The 13,204-nt window shown below is 33.4% G+C and overlaps 2 protein-coding genes across 2 annotated transcripts; one reads left to right on the top strand and one right to left on the bottom strand.

Annotated features, from left to right (window-relative positions):
• Nucleotides 1–7,087: 7,087 nt before the first annotated feature.
• LOC106314531 lies at nt 7,088–7,750 on the bottom strand. The gene has a single exon (XM_013752393.1). It carries the CDS (start codon nt 7,748–7,750, stop codon nt 7,088–7,090), a length of 663 nt encoding a protein of 220 aa, XP_013607847.1.
• A 4,007-nt stretch (nt 7,751–11,757) lies between these two features.
• On the top strand, nt 11,758–13,204 carry LOC106315759 (homeobox-leucine zipper protein HAT2-like). The gene is made up of 4 exons (XM_013753583.1): nt 11,758–12,116; nt 12,219–12,460; nt 12,547–12,626; nt 12,722–13,204. The coding sequence occupies exons 1-4, from the start codon at nt 11,987–11,989 to the stop codon at nt 13,020–13,022; spliced, it is 753 nt and encodes a 250-aa protein (XP_013609037.1). The 5' UTR covers nt 11,758–11,986; the 3' UTR covers nt 13,023–13,204.

Here is a 13,204-nt window from a genome sequence, read left to right as displayed (position 1 = left end):
GACCTCTTCACAAAATCACTCCCTACCTCGGTATTCAGAAAACACATCCATAACATTGGGATGCGCCATCAGAAGGATCTATGACTGTTCATTCGAGGGGGAGCTTACGTAGTTGTACTCTTTTTACCTTACTATGGTTTTTCCCATTGGGTTTTCCTGGAAAGGTTTTTAACGAGGCAACAAAGACGTTAAGCGAGAGTGGATAGTGACACCGGTCCCCAAGGGGGAGTGTTATGAAAGTCAGAAAAAGCAGCTACCGTTTTCGTTGAAAATATAAAAAGATGTGGGGTCCGCTTCACTATTTGCACAGTAAATTTCTCTTCTATATAAACGATCGTTTCGATCATTGTAAACACACCATTCCTTCTCCTTCTAATAACACATCATCTCTTGTTATCAGTATTATCTTCTCCTACGGGTATAAAATTTTGCTCTTATTTAAATTTCCGCGATACAATAAAATTTCAGTTTCTTTTATAACAGGTCTAACGTTAGATAAAATAATAAACTGTCATACTCTTTGATATTTTATGTACAACTAACTAAAGCTTAAGTTTAAGTTGTATAGCGTCTGACTGTATAGCACTTCTAGCGCAAAACATAATGGTGAAAACATTATTATTCCAACTTACTCCTAAAAATTACCAATCAAGTAGAAAGACATTTCCTCCCATTTACTTTTATTGCTGTTTCAAAAGTGATAAACACACACTCAATATAGTCGGCGTAACAACATTTATTTCTTTTTTCCTTTCTTTCCCATTTAAACTTTTCTGTTCATTTCCACTTTTTATATTACTTTCATTTACTCCAAAAAACTACCAGTCAAAGCCATAAAAAAATAAGAATCCAACAATCATGTGAGGCGAACCTCAATTTCCAAGTTTTCTTTGTCTAATGATCGGAGCCGGACTTGACCCTATTAAAACGAAGGGTGAATTTATGAAATGACCAAGTTTGGAAAATAAATTAAGTGCAAAACACTGATTTTGACATAATGTATTATCTATCAATTGTGCTTTATTTCCACCGATTTTATTTTTGATTCATACAAGTTGCCGGTGACTTAAAGATGTGGAGATGACGTTGACAAAATCCAAGTGTAGCCAACAATTAATGCAAACTGTCACCAACAAAAGGAAGATAACACAGCCACATCACATACATATAACCACAAATATTTCATTAATTCTACTTCATATCACCAAAATAATATAGAATATTAATTATACATCAACCTTAAAATCTAGATACTAAAACTTATCTCAATCCGAAACTAATCTCTAAATACTAAACCTTAAACCCTAATCACTAAACCCTAAATCCAAATATAAACCATAAATCAAATATAAACCTAAATCTAACTCCAACTTTTAATACTAAACCCAAACTCAAATGTAAACTATATTATATATTTATAAATTTGAAATAAAATTAAAATCTAAAAAATATATATAATATTTTGTGATATTAAACTATAGTATATAAAGATGGAAAATATCATACTAAACTCTAAACCGAACCCCTAATTACTAAACTCTAAACTTTGGTCACTAAATCCTAAACTCAAATCTAAGCTATAATATATATTTAAAAGAAAATCAAAATCTGAAATATATAATATTTTATAATATTTTCAAGTACTATACATACATAGTATGGAACATTGTATAAAATAGTATACAAATATTTGTTCTATTTATATTAGTTGAGCATCATATGTGAAATAGTACGAGAAGAAATAAAAATACTTGTTGATGAAAAAGACGTTTTTGAACTAGACATGACTCTAACATTGTCGAACATTTGAATGAAACTAATTTTATATTACGAACAATCGTACAAAAGGGCATAGAAGAGAAATATCAAATTTGAAGACATGACATATAAACCCTAAACCCTAAACTCTAGCTTGAAAAGAAAATTACTAAACCCTAAACCCTAATCACTAAACCCTAAACCCAAATATAAACCCTAAACCCATATATAAACCCTAAACACTAATCACAAAACCCTAAACCCTAATCACTAAACCCTAAACTCAAATATAAATCCTAAACCATAATCACTAAACCTTAAACCCAGATATAAACCCTAAACACTAATCACTAAACTCTAAACCCTAATCACTAAACCCAAATATAAACCCTAAACCCTAATCACTAAACCCTAAACCCATATATAAACCCTAAACACTAAACCCTACTAACCCACTTAAATACTAAAACCCTAGAAAAACCCCTAGTTACTAAATCTAAACCCAAATAACTAAAGTATAAACCCAAACAAAATCTATATAATATGTTGTCAATTTTCTCAATGTACACGACATAGTATGGAACCCCTATAAATGGTATAGAAGTACTGGTCCACTCCATTTACATTTGCCAAATGACCAAGTTTGAGAACGAAATTACTAAACCTTAAACACTAATCAATAAATCCTAAACCCAAATATAAACCCAAAACCCTAAACTGTAAACCCAAATCTCAAAATCTAATGCAAACCTCAAGTTCACCACCATTCCTCTAAATAATAGAATTTAGATTTTTAAACTAGAATTGGTAATAATGAAGATTCCAAATAATCAAATTTGTTCAACATTAAAAAAAATGAATTTCATATTACAATCAATCACAGAAAATGACAGTGAAAATAACTATCGAATTTGAAAACATGGCATGTTATTACATTTTAAGGAATAATATAGCATTTCGTCTCAAATAGTATGATATCTTTACACAAATAGCTACCCTAAAGAATATATATTATACTATTCATTTCACCGAATATAGTATAGACGAAGAGTTCATCTTCTTCAATTCTTCTTTCTTAGACATGCTGATACACATTCATTTGGCTCACTCTCATTATTCTTTACCACCATATAGAGATCGTCTCCATCTACTCTTTTTTTCTGACACAGCAACACTTTACAGATCCACCAGATTCTTCACTAGTGGATATCTATCATGGATCTAACTCTGATGCGATAATCCCAATCTCATTTGCAAGATTTAAAAACGAAAACAATATGAAAACAAAAGAATGATTTGTGAGAATCAATGAGTTAAGAGGAGGAAAAAAATGAAAGAGTTGGTGTGTGTTCTCACCGTCTACGCCTTCATCGTTGCCTCTTTTTTACCACACTTGATTGTTCTTCTCGTGAGAAGAAATCAATTCAAGAAAAAATCTGGGAAGAAGAATTTCACCTACTATAAAGTTACTAAAATAAAGCACATGTGAGAAAATGTGTGATTTTCAAGGGACACAAGTTACTTTTGATTATTATTATTAATTTTTCTTTATTTTTTCTTGCAGGTTTCAACCGGTTGTATGTGAGAGCAATATGGCAATATTATGTTTTAGAGGCAGAGTGTATAGGTGATGTAGGGTTTTTGGTTAGCCATTGAATTATAATTTGTTTGATGGTTATACATCTCAATTTCCCTAAAATGAAACATTGGAATGGGGTCCCACGAAGTTTTCTAAAAAACTTTATATACATATGAAATGTATACTATATAAAACATAAAAAATATTAAGATATAAAGTAAAAACTATATTACGAGATAAAATTTATGATTATTCATTTTAAAAATAAGCATTTACCAAATAAAAAATATAAAATTTTGATTTTTACTAAAGTTTAGATAAAATTTCAATTTTGCCTAGGATCCCATTAACGTTAGGTCCGGCTCTGCTGATGATCATAACTATATCTGCGGATTAATCTTTCCTCAGTCTGGAAAGAAATAATAATCAAATATTCCAGTCGATAGATCAAGTACATGTGAGAGGACAATTGGACAAATATATTTAGATAGAAAATAATTGGTTTTAGGTTTACAAAAAAATGTTGGAAAAATTGTCAAAACAGAACAAAATAACAACATAGTTGTTTCTATGGTATAAAACCATCACTAAGTTGTCCTTATAGTATAATATTTTTCATAATCCCAAAACTAACCTTTCCTTAATCAAATTAAACATAAATAAAAACCATTTTTAAAAATTTTAATGGAAAAAGATAAAAAAAAAAGGTAATCTCATAATGTTTCAGAAAGAAAAAAAAATGTAAAAACAATTAAAAAAAAAAGAACACACGACACAGATCAAAAATATCCTGTAACCTAATTGCATTTGGTTTCTAAAATCCTCCAAAACTATTCTTTTAATATCCTCTAAGGTAGAACTTGATTCTAATAACAGTAGTCTACCTCCTTTATCATCAGCCGAAAAATCTCATCTCGTGCTTGTACTAAATTTTCAAACACCACATATTGTATAGATATGCATCATAGAACAAGAGTTTGTAAAAATTACAAGACAAACTATGGAGAAATCATAGATTGATGAAGAAGAAAAACCAAAATCGCTTTTTTTTTTTTATATTTTGACAAAGAAAATCAACCAGGACACGTTTTAGGAAATTAGAATATTTTTCGAATATTTTCTTAACTGAACCTTCCTTAATTTTTGGAAAAAACTTGTATTTTATCCGTAAAAGTCACCTTCTACACCGTGTAGAACCATGACAAAAATTCTGAATACAATTTCTACTTTTTGTAGACGTTCGTGTTAAGTTTAGATTTCGCATGCCCAGAATTTTAGAATACTTCATAAAAGTAGAAACTGCATTCAAAAGAAAAGTAGCGATCTTTACAATTAGTAAAATTCGCATTCCCCATATTTAGAATTTTAATCATTTTTATATTGTTTCTTCTAAAAAAAGTAGATGGACTTGTTTATTCTGGAATTTGTTTTCTACTAACTCATTTTCCGTAAAAGACGAATTCTACTTTTAGTGGAACGTAATTTTAAAATTTTATTTATTAAGTTTTTTAACCAAAAAAAATATGTGTTTGTGTATATATGTGTTTTATTAATTTTTTATATTTTTAATATTTTTTTGGATTCATAAAACTATTTATTTTATTAAATTACAGAAATGAAAAGGGTAAAAAGAGAATAAATGGACAAATATGGTTTTATACCATAGGGACAACTATGTTATTTTTTGTTCCGTTTTGGCAATTTTCCCAAAAAGGTTTGAACAGAAAAGGATCTAATAAAATATCGCCAAACATTCCAATGCTGTAAAGAACAAGTATGGCTAACATGCATGAAGCATATGATGATTAAGCAGAACGACAATTATTAGTCCTACGCAATGCAGAACATTAAAAATGATTACTTTATGTACTGTTCCAGGTTCTAAAACGCGGCCGGAGCGGCCGATTACGCGCCGGTGAAACGCTTGGCGCCGGAGCTCCGCTGTGACTTTGCCCTGTTCGGCCAAAAACTTGGGTCGAAAAAAAAACAGCATATTATGGTATTTCCGTGTTCGAAAACGATAATTTCATCACGAATTCATCATATTTCAGTGCTAGCAACAAAGAAATGAAGTTAAATCAACGGGAATCGTTAAAAAAATGTTGATTTTTGCTGGAGAAAATAAAAAAAGGCTGTAATTAGGTTTATAGGGAGAGAAGAGACGACAGGGAAGAAGAAAAGATATTTACTATTATACCATTAATGAAAAAAAGCAAAAAAAATTAAAAAGCGCATCCGGGCCGTCGAACCTGGGATCTGTCGAATTAAAACTAGCTATAAGACCACTACACCATAACAACTATCACTTCGTTTTTGGTAAATCGTTTATTATTAACTATACATAACCAGAAATTGAAAAAAAATACTCAAAACTAATCCCCGATCAATTGGCGATTAATCTCCGATTTTTTTGCAACTCGCTAGACCCGGACCGAGAGCCCGAATAACGCCTAGCACAATTCCGAACATTGGTACTGTTATATAGCTAAAAATAATTATTCCTTTGTCTATGATTTTTTGCTTGTTGACAATTGTGACTCAACTTTGTAGCTGTCATGTTGGTCTACCCACATTCACATTCTAAAGTACTCCGTCCGTTTCGATATAGATGATGTTTTAGGTGATTATTTTTGTTTCACAATAGATGATGTTTTCAAATATTTAGATAATTTTAATTTTATCAAAAACTGTGTAGTCAATTGTGTTATTATTATTTTTGTTTATAATTAAATAAATTAGTTTTAAATTATATTTCAATGACTTTTTTTTAGGAAAGATAATTTCTTAGTATGGGTACAAAGAACCAAAACTTCATTTATTATGAAACGGAAGGAGTTTTCAGAAGGCAACAATATTTTTTCTAGATACATAAAAGAAAAAAATTTGGCAAAAAATATAAGAAAATTTGAATAGAATGAAAGTACTTTTGTTGTAATAGTGACTATAACTTGGTTCGGACGCCTGTGTAGATGTTAGTTTTTATATTTTTTTATAAATTATTTAATGACATTTCTAAACACATAAATTGTTTGGATATTTTTAGTTTCCTACAAACCTATCCAGATTCGAGTATGAACCCCGTCCGAAATTTATAATATCCGAACAAAGTTTAATTTTAAATCCAAAAATTTGATATCCAAAAAATCGATCAGTACCCGAACGGGTAATTAGATCCCCATGTATAACTAATTATGTAAAAAAAATATAATATTATTAACAGATTAAATTCTTGTCATGAATGAATCAATTTTATTCAAACTTGTAAAATATTCCGGTTAACACGTAAAATAAATGTTGTTGAATTATTATGGTAAATATAATTAATGAAGTAATTAGAAAGAATGAAAAAATAAGATGTAATAAAATATTTAAAAATAGGCAAGTTCACTTTTATACTATGTAATAAATGAAGTCAGTCGGATTATTTGGAAAATACAGCTTTTAAATTAGTTTTTTTTTAACTCTTAAAAAACATGTTTGAGAAAGAAAGAATACAACCACTTCTCTAAAGCAAATCGATCAAGCAACCAACCCAAATCAAATAAAGAAAAGGATCACGGCCTAAAACACGTTCTCCCACCCGATATTCTTCCACTCCAATGAAATCCTCCAGTTGACATCACCTTATACTCTTATTGACCTCGTATCTTCCTCCGCAAGCAAGCTCCTTAACCAAGATGGACTACCTTGAGCTACATATGATTGATATCTCCTTTCTTTTGTCACACTCCGAGCAATCATAAAAGCATCTTACTTAGCCACTCTCTTTACTGAGCTTACCTTCCAATCTGTAACTTTATTCAAGACATCCCTTAACTCCTCACCGTACGCCCGAAACGCTGGCCACGCCTTAGGTTTGTTCACAGAGCCCACCAACTCATAGTCCTCCAACTCAAAACACACTTTCTGCACTTTGTGAGAATTCATACTCTCCGCTGCCCAAATTAAACCCAAACGTCTAGCCTCCAAAAGCGACGACACACCATTTATAGTTCTTCTGCTATGGAGCAAAGTTTCACCTTCACTATTCCTTACAATCCAGCCCAAACCCGACATACACGTCACTTTAGACCATGAGATTCCAATATTGCACTTCACTCTTTCACTCTTTGGTACTATCCATATGTTACCATCCCTAGGCCTCTGATTCCTATTACCCGTTTCCGCTTTTGCTGTTGCCACAACCTCAGTCCAGCGCCTGGACTCCTCACGACATTTTGTGACCGTATCCTCTGCCTCATACTCTTTTCCTTCGAAGTTAAATGCATTCTTGTTCTTCCACAACATCCATAAGATCCACGAGAAGCTACAACTCACATCCTTTGGCACTCTAGAATCTTTTCCAGTATCCAGCAAATGACTAAAATTTTCATATAAAGATCTATATTCAAAACCTCGGTGCGGAGATGACATCGCCTACACCAGTCGAGCAGCAGGACATGTGAATAAGACGTGATTAATGGAGTCTCCTTCTTCCCCACATCTTTGACATTAGTTAACAATAAAAAAATGTAAGAAATTACTTAAAAATATATAAGTATTGTTTCGTAGTTTCGAAAAAAGATTCCTTATTAATCAAAAGGAAATGATCAAGAGAAAACATACAGGCGTGAATCAACGCGCACTTAGTGCGAGTTGTCAAGCATAGCGAACACGTGGGACAGCAGATCACACTGAACACAACTACGACATTTTGTCGGATCTTTTGTAAAATCATGGGACCCGCCTATCATTATATTTCTTTCCACAAAACCATCATTATGTCCTCAATAATTGTCCGCAATTGCCGCATTTCTACACTTTCTTAGACAGCGCGTGAGTACTTAGTTCTTTTTTTTTCATCTATTAATATTATAAAAAGACTAAAGCTCGTACCAAAAAAATAAAACTCAAAAGAAGAACAAAACAAAAAGACTAAAATTGGGACTCAAACCCAACCGTGCATCCAAACCAGGCTACAATTAATACACCCAAAATCCCAAAAGACTAAAAACCCCAGCCCACGAACACCTCGCGATCCACGTGTCGGAGAAAGAGCGAGGCAAGATCACGTGTTGCAACCTCAACTGCGAGGAAACACGCGTTACTCTACCCTTCACACGTCATCACCGTGTCATCGCCATTCCGAGAAGCCACCGCCGGTTTCACTCACCGACGTTTCGCCGCAAACACCGGAATCAGAAACACAACGCTCCTCTCTTAACACCCAATCACCCTTCCACAGAGAGCTTCCATCGACCAATCGAGATCTCATCCGGGAAACACCACCACACTCACCACGCTTTTGCTTACAGATCTCCGTTCATCGGAGATTAACCTGGCGGATCTACGAATCGACGAAAAGCATCAACCGCCTACAATCAATCCTACAACTCCGAGTATCATGCATGACCGATACCCATCGGAGCTTGAGAAGGAGAGGCAGTGAGGCAGAGGAGAACAAAGTCGTAGATCGAACGAAGCCGGGAAAAACCCGGACTTTAGCCGGCGATACCGATGCTTGAAGGAGCCATCACCTCCCGGAAACAAAGCCGGCCGTCCATCGCCGGAGAAGAAGGCGAGAACGCCGGAGTCAGAGCCGGTCGGATAAAACCGAAACCAGAACCCAAAAACCCCGATGGTCTCTCTCACTTTCAAGACAAGATCTAACCTCTCTGAAAGATTTTTTTGAAGATAAGAGAGTAAGATTGTTTGAGAGAGAACTCTCTCTCTAGAAGAGGAGAGTGATGTATCTGAACGGTTTTTTCCGTGAGTACTTAGTTATCTTTGAAATCGCCACAAATAAATATAAGGAAAAAAACAGTGAAATATCCCAATTTAGTTGTAAATTTATAGTCCATGTTGTTTTAATCATTTTGACGACTTTAAAACTATTAAATATTTAATATATAAATAAATAATTGGAACAAATAATAAATTTATAATTTCAAATAGAAGAAAAAATCTCTAAGCTAACACACATGTTCGCAATGTAGTTAAAGTATTTACAATTTAAAAAGCATTAACAGTCTTTTTTTTGTCAACATTGTGTATTAACATTCTTTAAAACTTTAAAGTTTGAATTTACACGAGATTGTTTTAAAAATTATTATAATTTAATTGTGTATCAATAACAAGTTACACAATTTTTTTAAAATAGTAGAAAACTTTTTTGGAAACAAGAACTTATTGATAAAATTTTACCAAGGTTTTCATTGATGGAAACTTAACACGAACGGTCACGTGGGAAGACCCACATGCTCAATCCCATGTTACTGTATACAGTATACAAAGTGACTAATACTAAAAGTATGACGGTATGGTAGAATAAAAGTAAATTAAAATGGATGAAAAATTATTTCAACCAATTTATTCTACATTCGTCCAATCAAGTGGAATATGATTTCATTTCATTTATTTTAAAAAGTGAGAAAAATAGTAAAAATAGAGTAAATCTTACCTCAACTATTAATAAAATAAAAAAGTTTACTCCAGTTTTATTATTATCTATCCTTTTCATTTTCACCATATTTTTCCACCATTTTACTTTGATTGATAACTGATCACACTTTAATAACAACATGTTTTTTTTTAATTGAAAAACTTTGTAACTGAGTTAGATACTTTAATCCCATTATATTTTAGAATAAAAAATGAAAAAATTAATTAAAAATGAAACGGAATCCACATTCTGGGCAGAGGCACAGATTTTGAAAGACCAGAACACGGGAACACAGGTTCAGGCATCTCTGCCGTCAATTCCTGGAAGATGGTGTTTTACAGATGGATCATGGAAAGAGGGGGATATGTTCTCTGGTCAGGGTTGGTTCAGTACTTTAGAAGATTTTGAAGGTCTAATGGGAGCCAAGAATGTAAGGGCTTCTTTAACTCCTTTGCATGCAGAGATGGAGGCGCTACTATGAGTTATGGAATGTATGAAGAATTTACGTCAATTCCAGGTTACGTTTGCAACGGATTGTTCTCAATTGGTGAAGATGGTTTCGGAACCAGAAGAGTGGCCAGCTTTTGCAAGTTATTTGGAAGATCAAGAGTCTGAAAGAGAGCTTCACACGTTCAGAGATTATACATGTACCAGGAACGCAAAATACAAAGGCGGATAACCTAGCACGCAGTGTCAGGAAACAAACGTCTTTCGTCGTTCACATGGATCAATATCTCCCGGTGTGGTTTACAGAGTCAATATGAGTCTGTAATGTTGTCGACAAAAAAAAAAATTATTCATGGAGCAAATCTATTTTTACTTTATTATAAAGAAAATTGAAATAGGGTTGAAGTATTGTTTTAATTCAAACTCTCTTTTAAAATGAAGATGATCTAAGCACTTTTGACCTATATTGCTCTCTTTATTTTTATTTTTCATTTTAAATGTAGAAATGTGCCAAATTAAAATGGGAAAGCACAAACATTACTAGCTTTTAATGACGGAAAAAAGGTACTACTAATTAATATCTTTGAAAATATCACTGTTGTGATGAATGAAAGTAGAAACCATGAGGATGTTAATTCATATGTAAATATCCACCTCACATGTATATGATTGGTTTATAACCTTTGATTGGCCTACAACTTTGAAGAAAATCAGATTCATTTGGATTGTGTTTTGTACCAAGTACCAACCACTCGAATAGTCAATTTTCTCTCATTATATCGAACACCGAATATTTTTTTCTTTCACTATATATTTTGTTAAAAGATTTTTGAATATTTTTCTAATATAAAAATCTGAACAAATAATTGGCTACACCGTTGGAGTCTTGGAGATTGGACCCAGCCTGCCTGATATCCCGTAGCCAATAAAAAAAAAACAAATATTTTGTATGTTTTTGGCATATAAAATACACGAAGCTTGATAATATGAGGCACTAGATTAAACACAAGCACTAAATTCAATTTCATTAACTTCGGGTATCTAATCATCTAAACTATGTTTATGATTTTTTTTGAAGTACTTTGGTGTTTTATTATAAAAAGAACTTTGCTTCATGTTTTCGTTTTGTTTTTGTTTTGATAAAGGGTTATCAATTTAAAACGAAAGATAAGAGCATACATAGCCCGGCTATGTTTGTTTCTTGTTGTGTTAATAAATTAAGATAAATTAAAATTAGGGGTGCGATAATCTCTCAGTTGTAGAGAGGACAGTTTTATTGGTTTTTACGACACTGACTTTAAATCTTACGACACAAAACACAACAATGCATATGTATACTCAGAACACATATTGGCTATCTTAAAACATTATACATGGGTGATAAATCAATGTGATTGGGAAAGTACAAAAAAAGGAAGACAAGGCAAAAGCCAAAGGGGACAAAGTGAGGATAAAGTAATAGAAAAAATAACACCAATAATGATGGATTGTAGTTACCCACCTGACAAGATCTCATTACTTCAAGTCCTATATTTAATCCCCTCTTCGCCTTCAATATCATCACACATCTCTCTCTCTTCTTCTCCATAGAAACAAACCATTTCTCTCATCTGTGAGTTTCTTCTTGAGTTCTTTATATACTCAGAAGTCAGAAAGATCAAACCTTATAGTCCTCTGTCTTTATCTGTTCTCTACTATCTTCTAAATTCACAAGAGAATATTACAATTTCGAGCTACGAATCCGGGAAAACCTCAGATAGAAAAGTTTTGGTGGATAGATCATGATGATGGGAAAAGAAGATCTTGGTTTGAGCCTAAGCTTAGGTTTTTCACAACATAACAATCCTAGTTCGTCTATATCCAACAACCTCTATAGATTTCCATGGAACCAAACATTGGCTTCTACGTCAGGTACTTAATTTCAGATCTTTTACATTCTCTTTAATTAGCTTTCTACTAGGGTTCTCTGAAATTTTCAAGATCTGATTATTTATTTTGTTTTGCTCTTTGCAGATCTTCGCAAAATACAAGTGAACACTCTTCCATCAACGGTGGATTGCGAGGAGGAAGCAGGAGTTTCTTCTCCCAACAGTACGATCTCGAGCACCATAAGCGGCGGGAAGAGGAGTGAGAGAGAAGGAACCGACGAAGAAGAAGACGCTGGAGGCGAAACGTCGAGGAAGAAGCTCCGATTATCCAAGGATCAGTCTGCTTTTCTGGAAGAGACTTTCAAAGAACACAACACTCTCAATCCCGTAAGTTAATTTCATAAGAGAAATTAATTGTGTTACTGAAACTACGCAGAGATATATATAACGAGGGTATTTTTGTAATTATGCAGAAACAGAAGCTAGCTCTGTCCAAGAAGTTGAGCATGACCGCAAGACAAGTGGAAGTGTGGTTTCAGAACAGAAGAGCAAGGTAACCAATAAATGACATGTATACCTACCGGTTTATTTGTTTGGTTCGGTTTGTTGTAATTTCTCTTATGAGATTTTTGTTTTGGTTTGTTACAGAACCAAATTAAAGCAGACGGAGGTGGATTGTGAATACTTGAAACGATGCGTAGAGAAACTAACGGAGGAGAATCGTCGACTTCTGAAAGAGGCTATGGAGCTTCGAACTCTCAAGCTCTCTCCACAGTTTTACGGCCAAATGACTCCACCAACTACGCTCATCATGTGTCCGTCCTGTGAGCGTGTGGCTGGGCCATCATCAAACCATCACCAAACTCACCGGCCCGTTGCGATCAACCCATGGGTTCCTCGTGCTGGTCAAGTGGCTCATGGGTTGGATTTTGAAGCCTTACGATCGTGAGAGGAAGAAGGCTATTTAGATTTTGGTGGTAGCGATGGCTTGGAATTAATGTGGCTGTGTGGGGTCTCATTGTAGTTTTGGATCATTGGCCTACCTAAGTTATATGTCAAGTATGATGTGACATTCAGATATTTAATGTAGCAAATATTAGTTACAAATTACAATGCTAAGTTGCTAACCAA

The sequence above is a fragment of the Brassica oleracea genome, chromosome C9 (genome assembly GCF_000695525.1).
Source record: "Brassica oleracea var. oleracea cultivar TO1000 chromosome C9, BOL, whole genome shotgun sequence".
Lineage (NCBI taxonomy): Eukaryota > Viridiplantae > Streptophyta > Magnoliopsida > Brassicales > Brassicaceae > Brassica > Brassica oleracea.
Note: the sequence above shows the minus strand (reverse complement) of the source record. Positions and strands in the feature narration are given on the sequence as shown.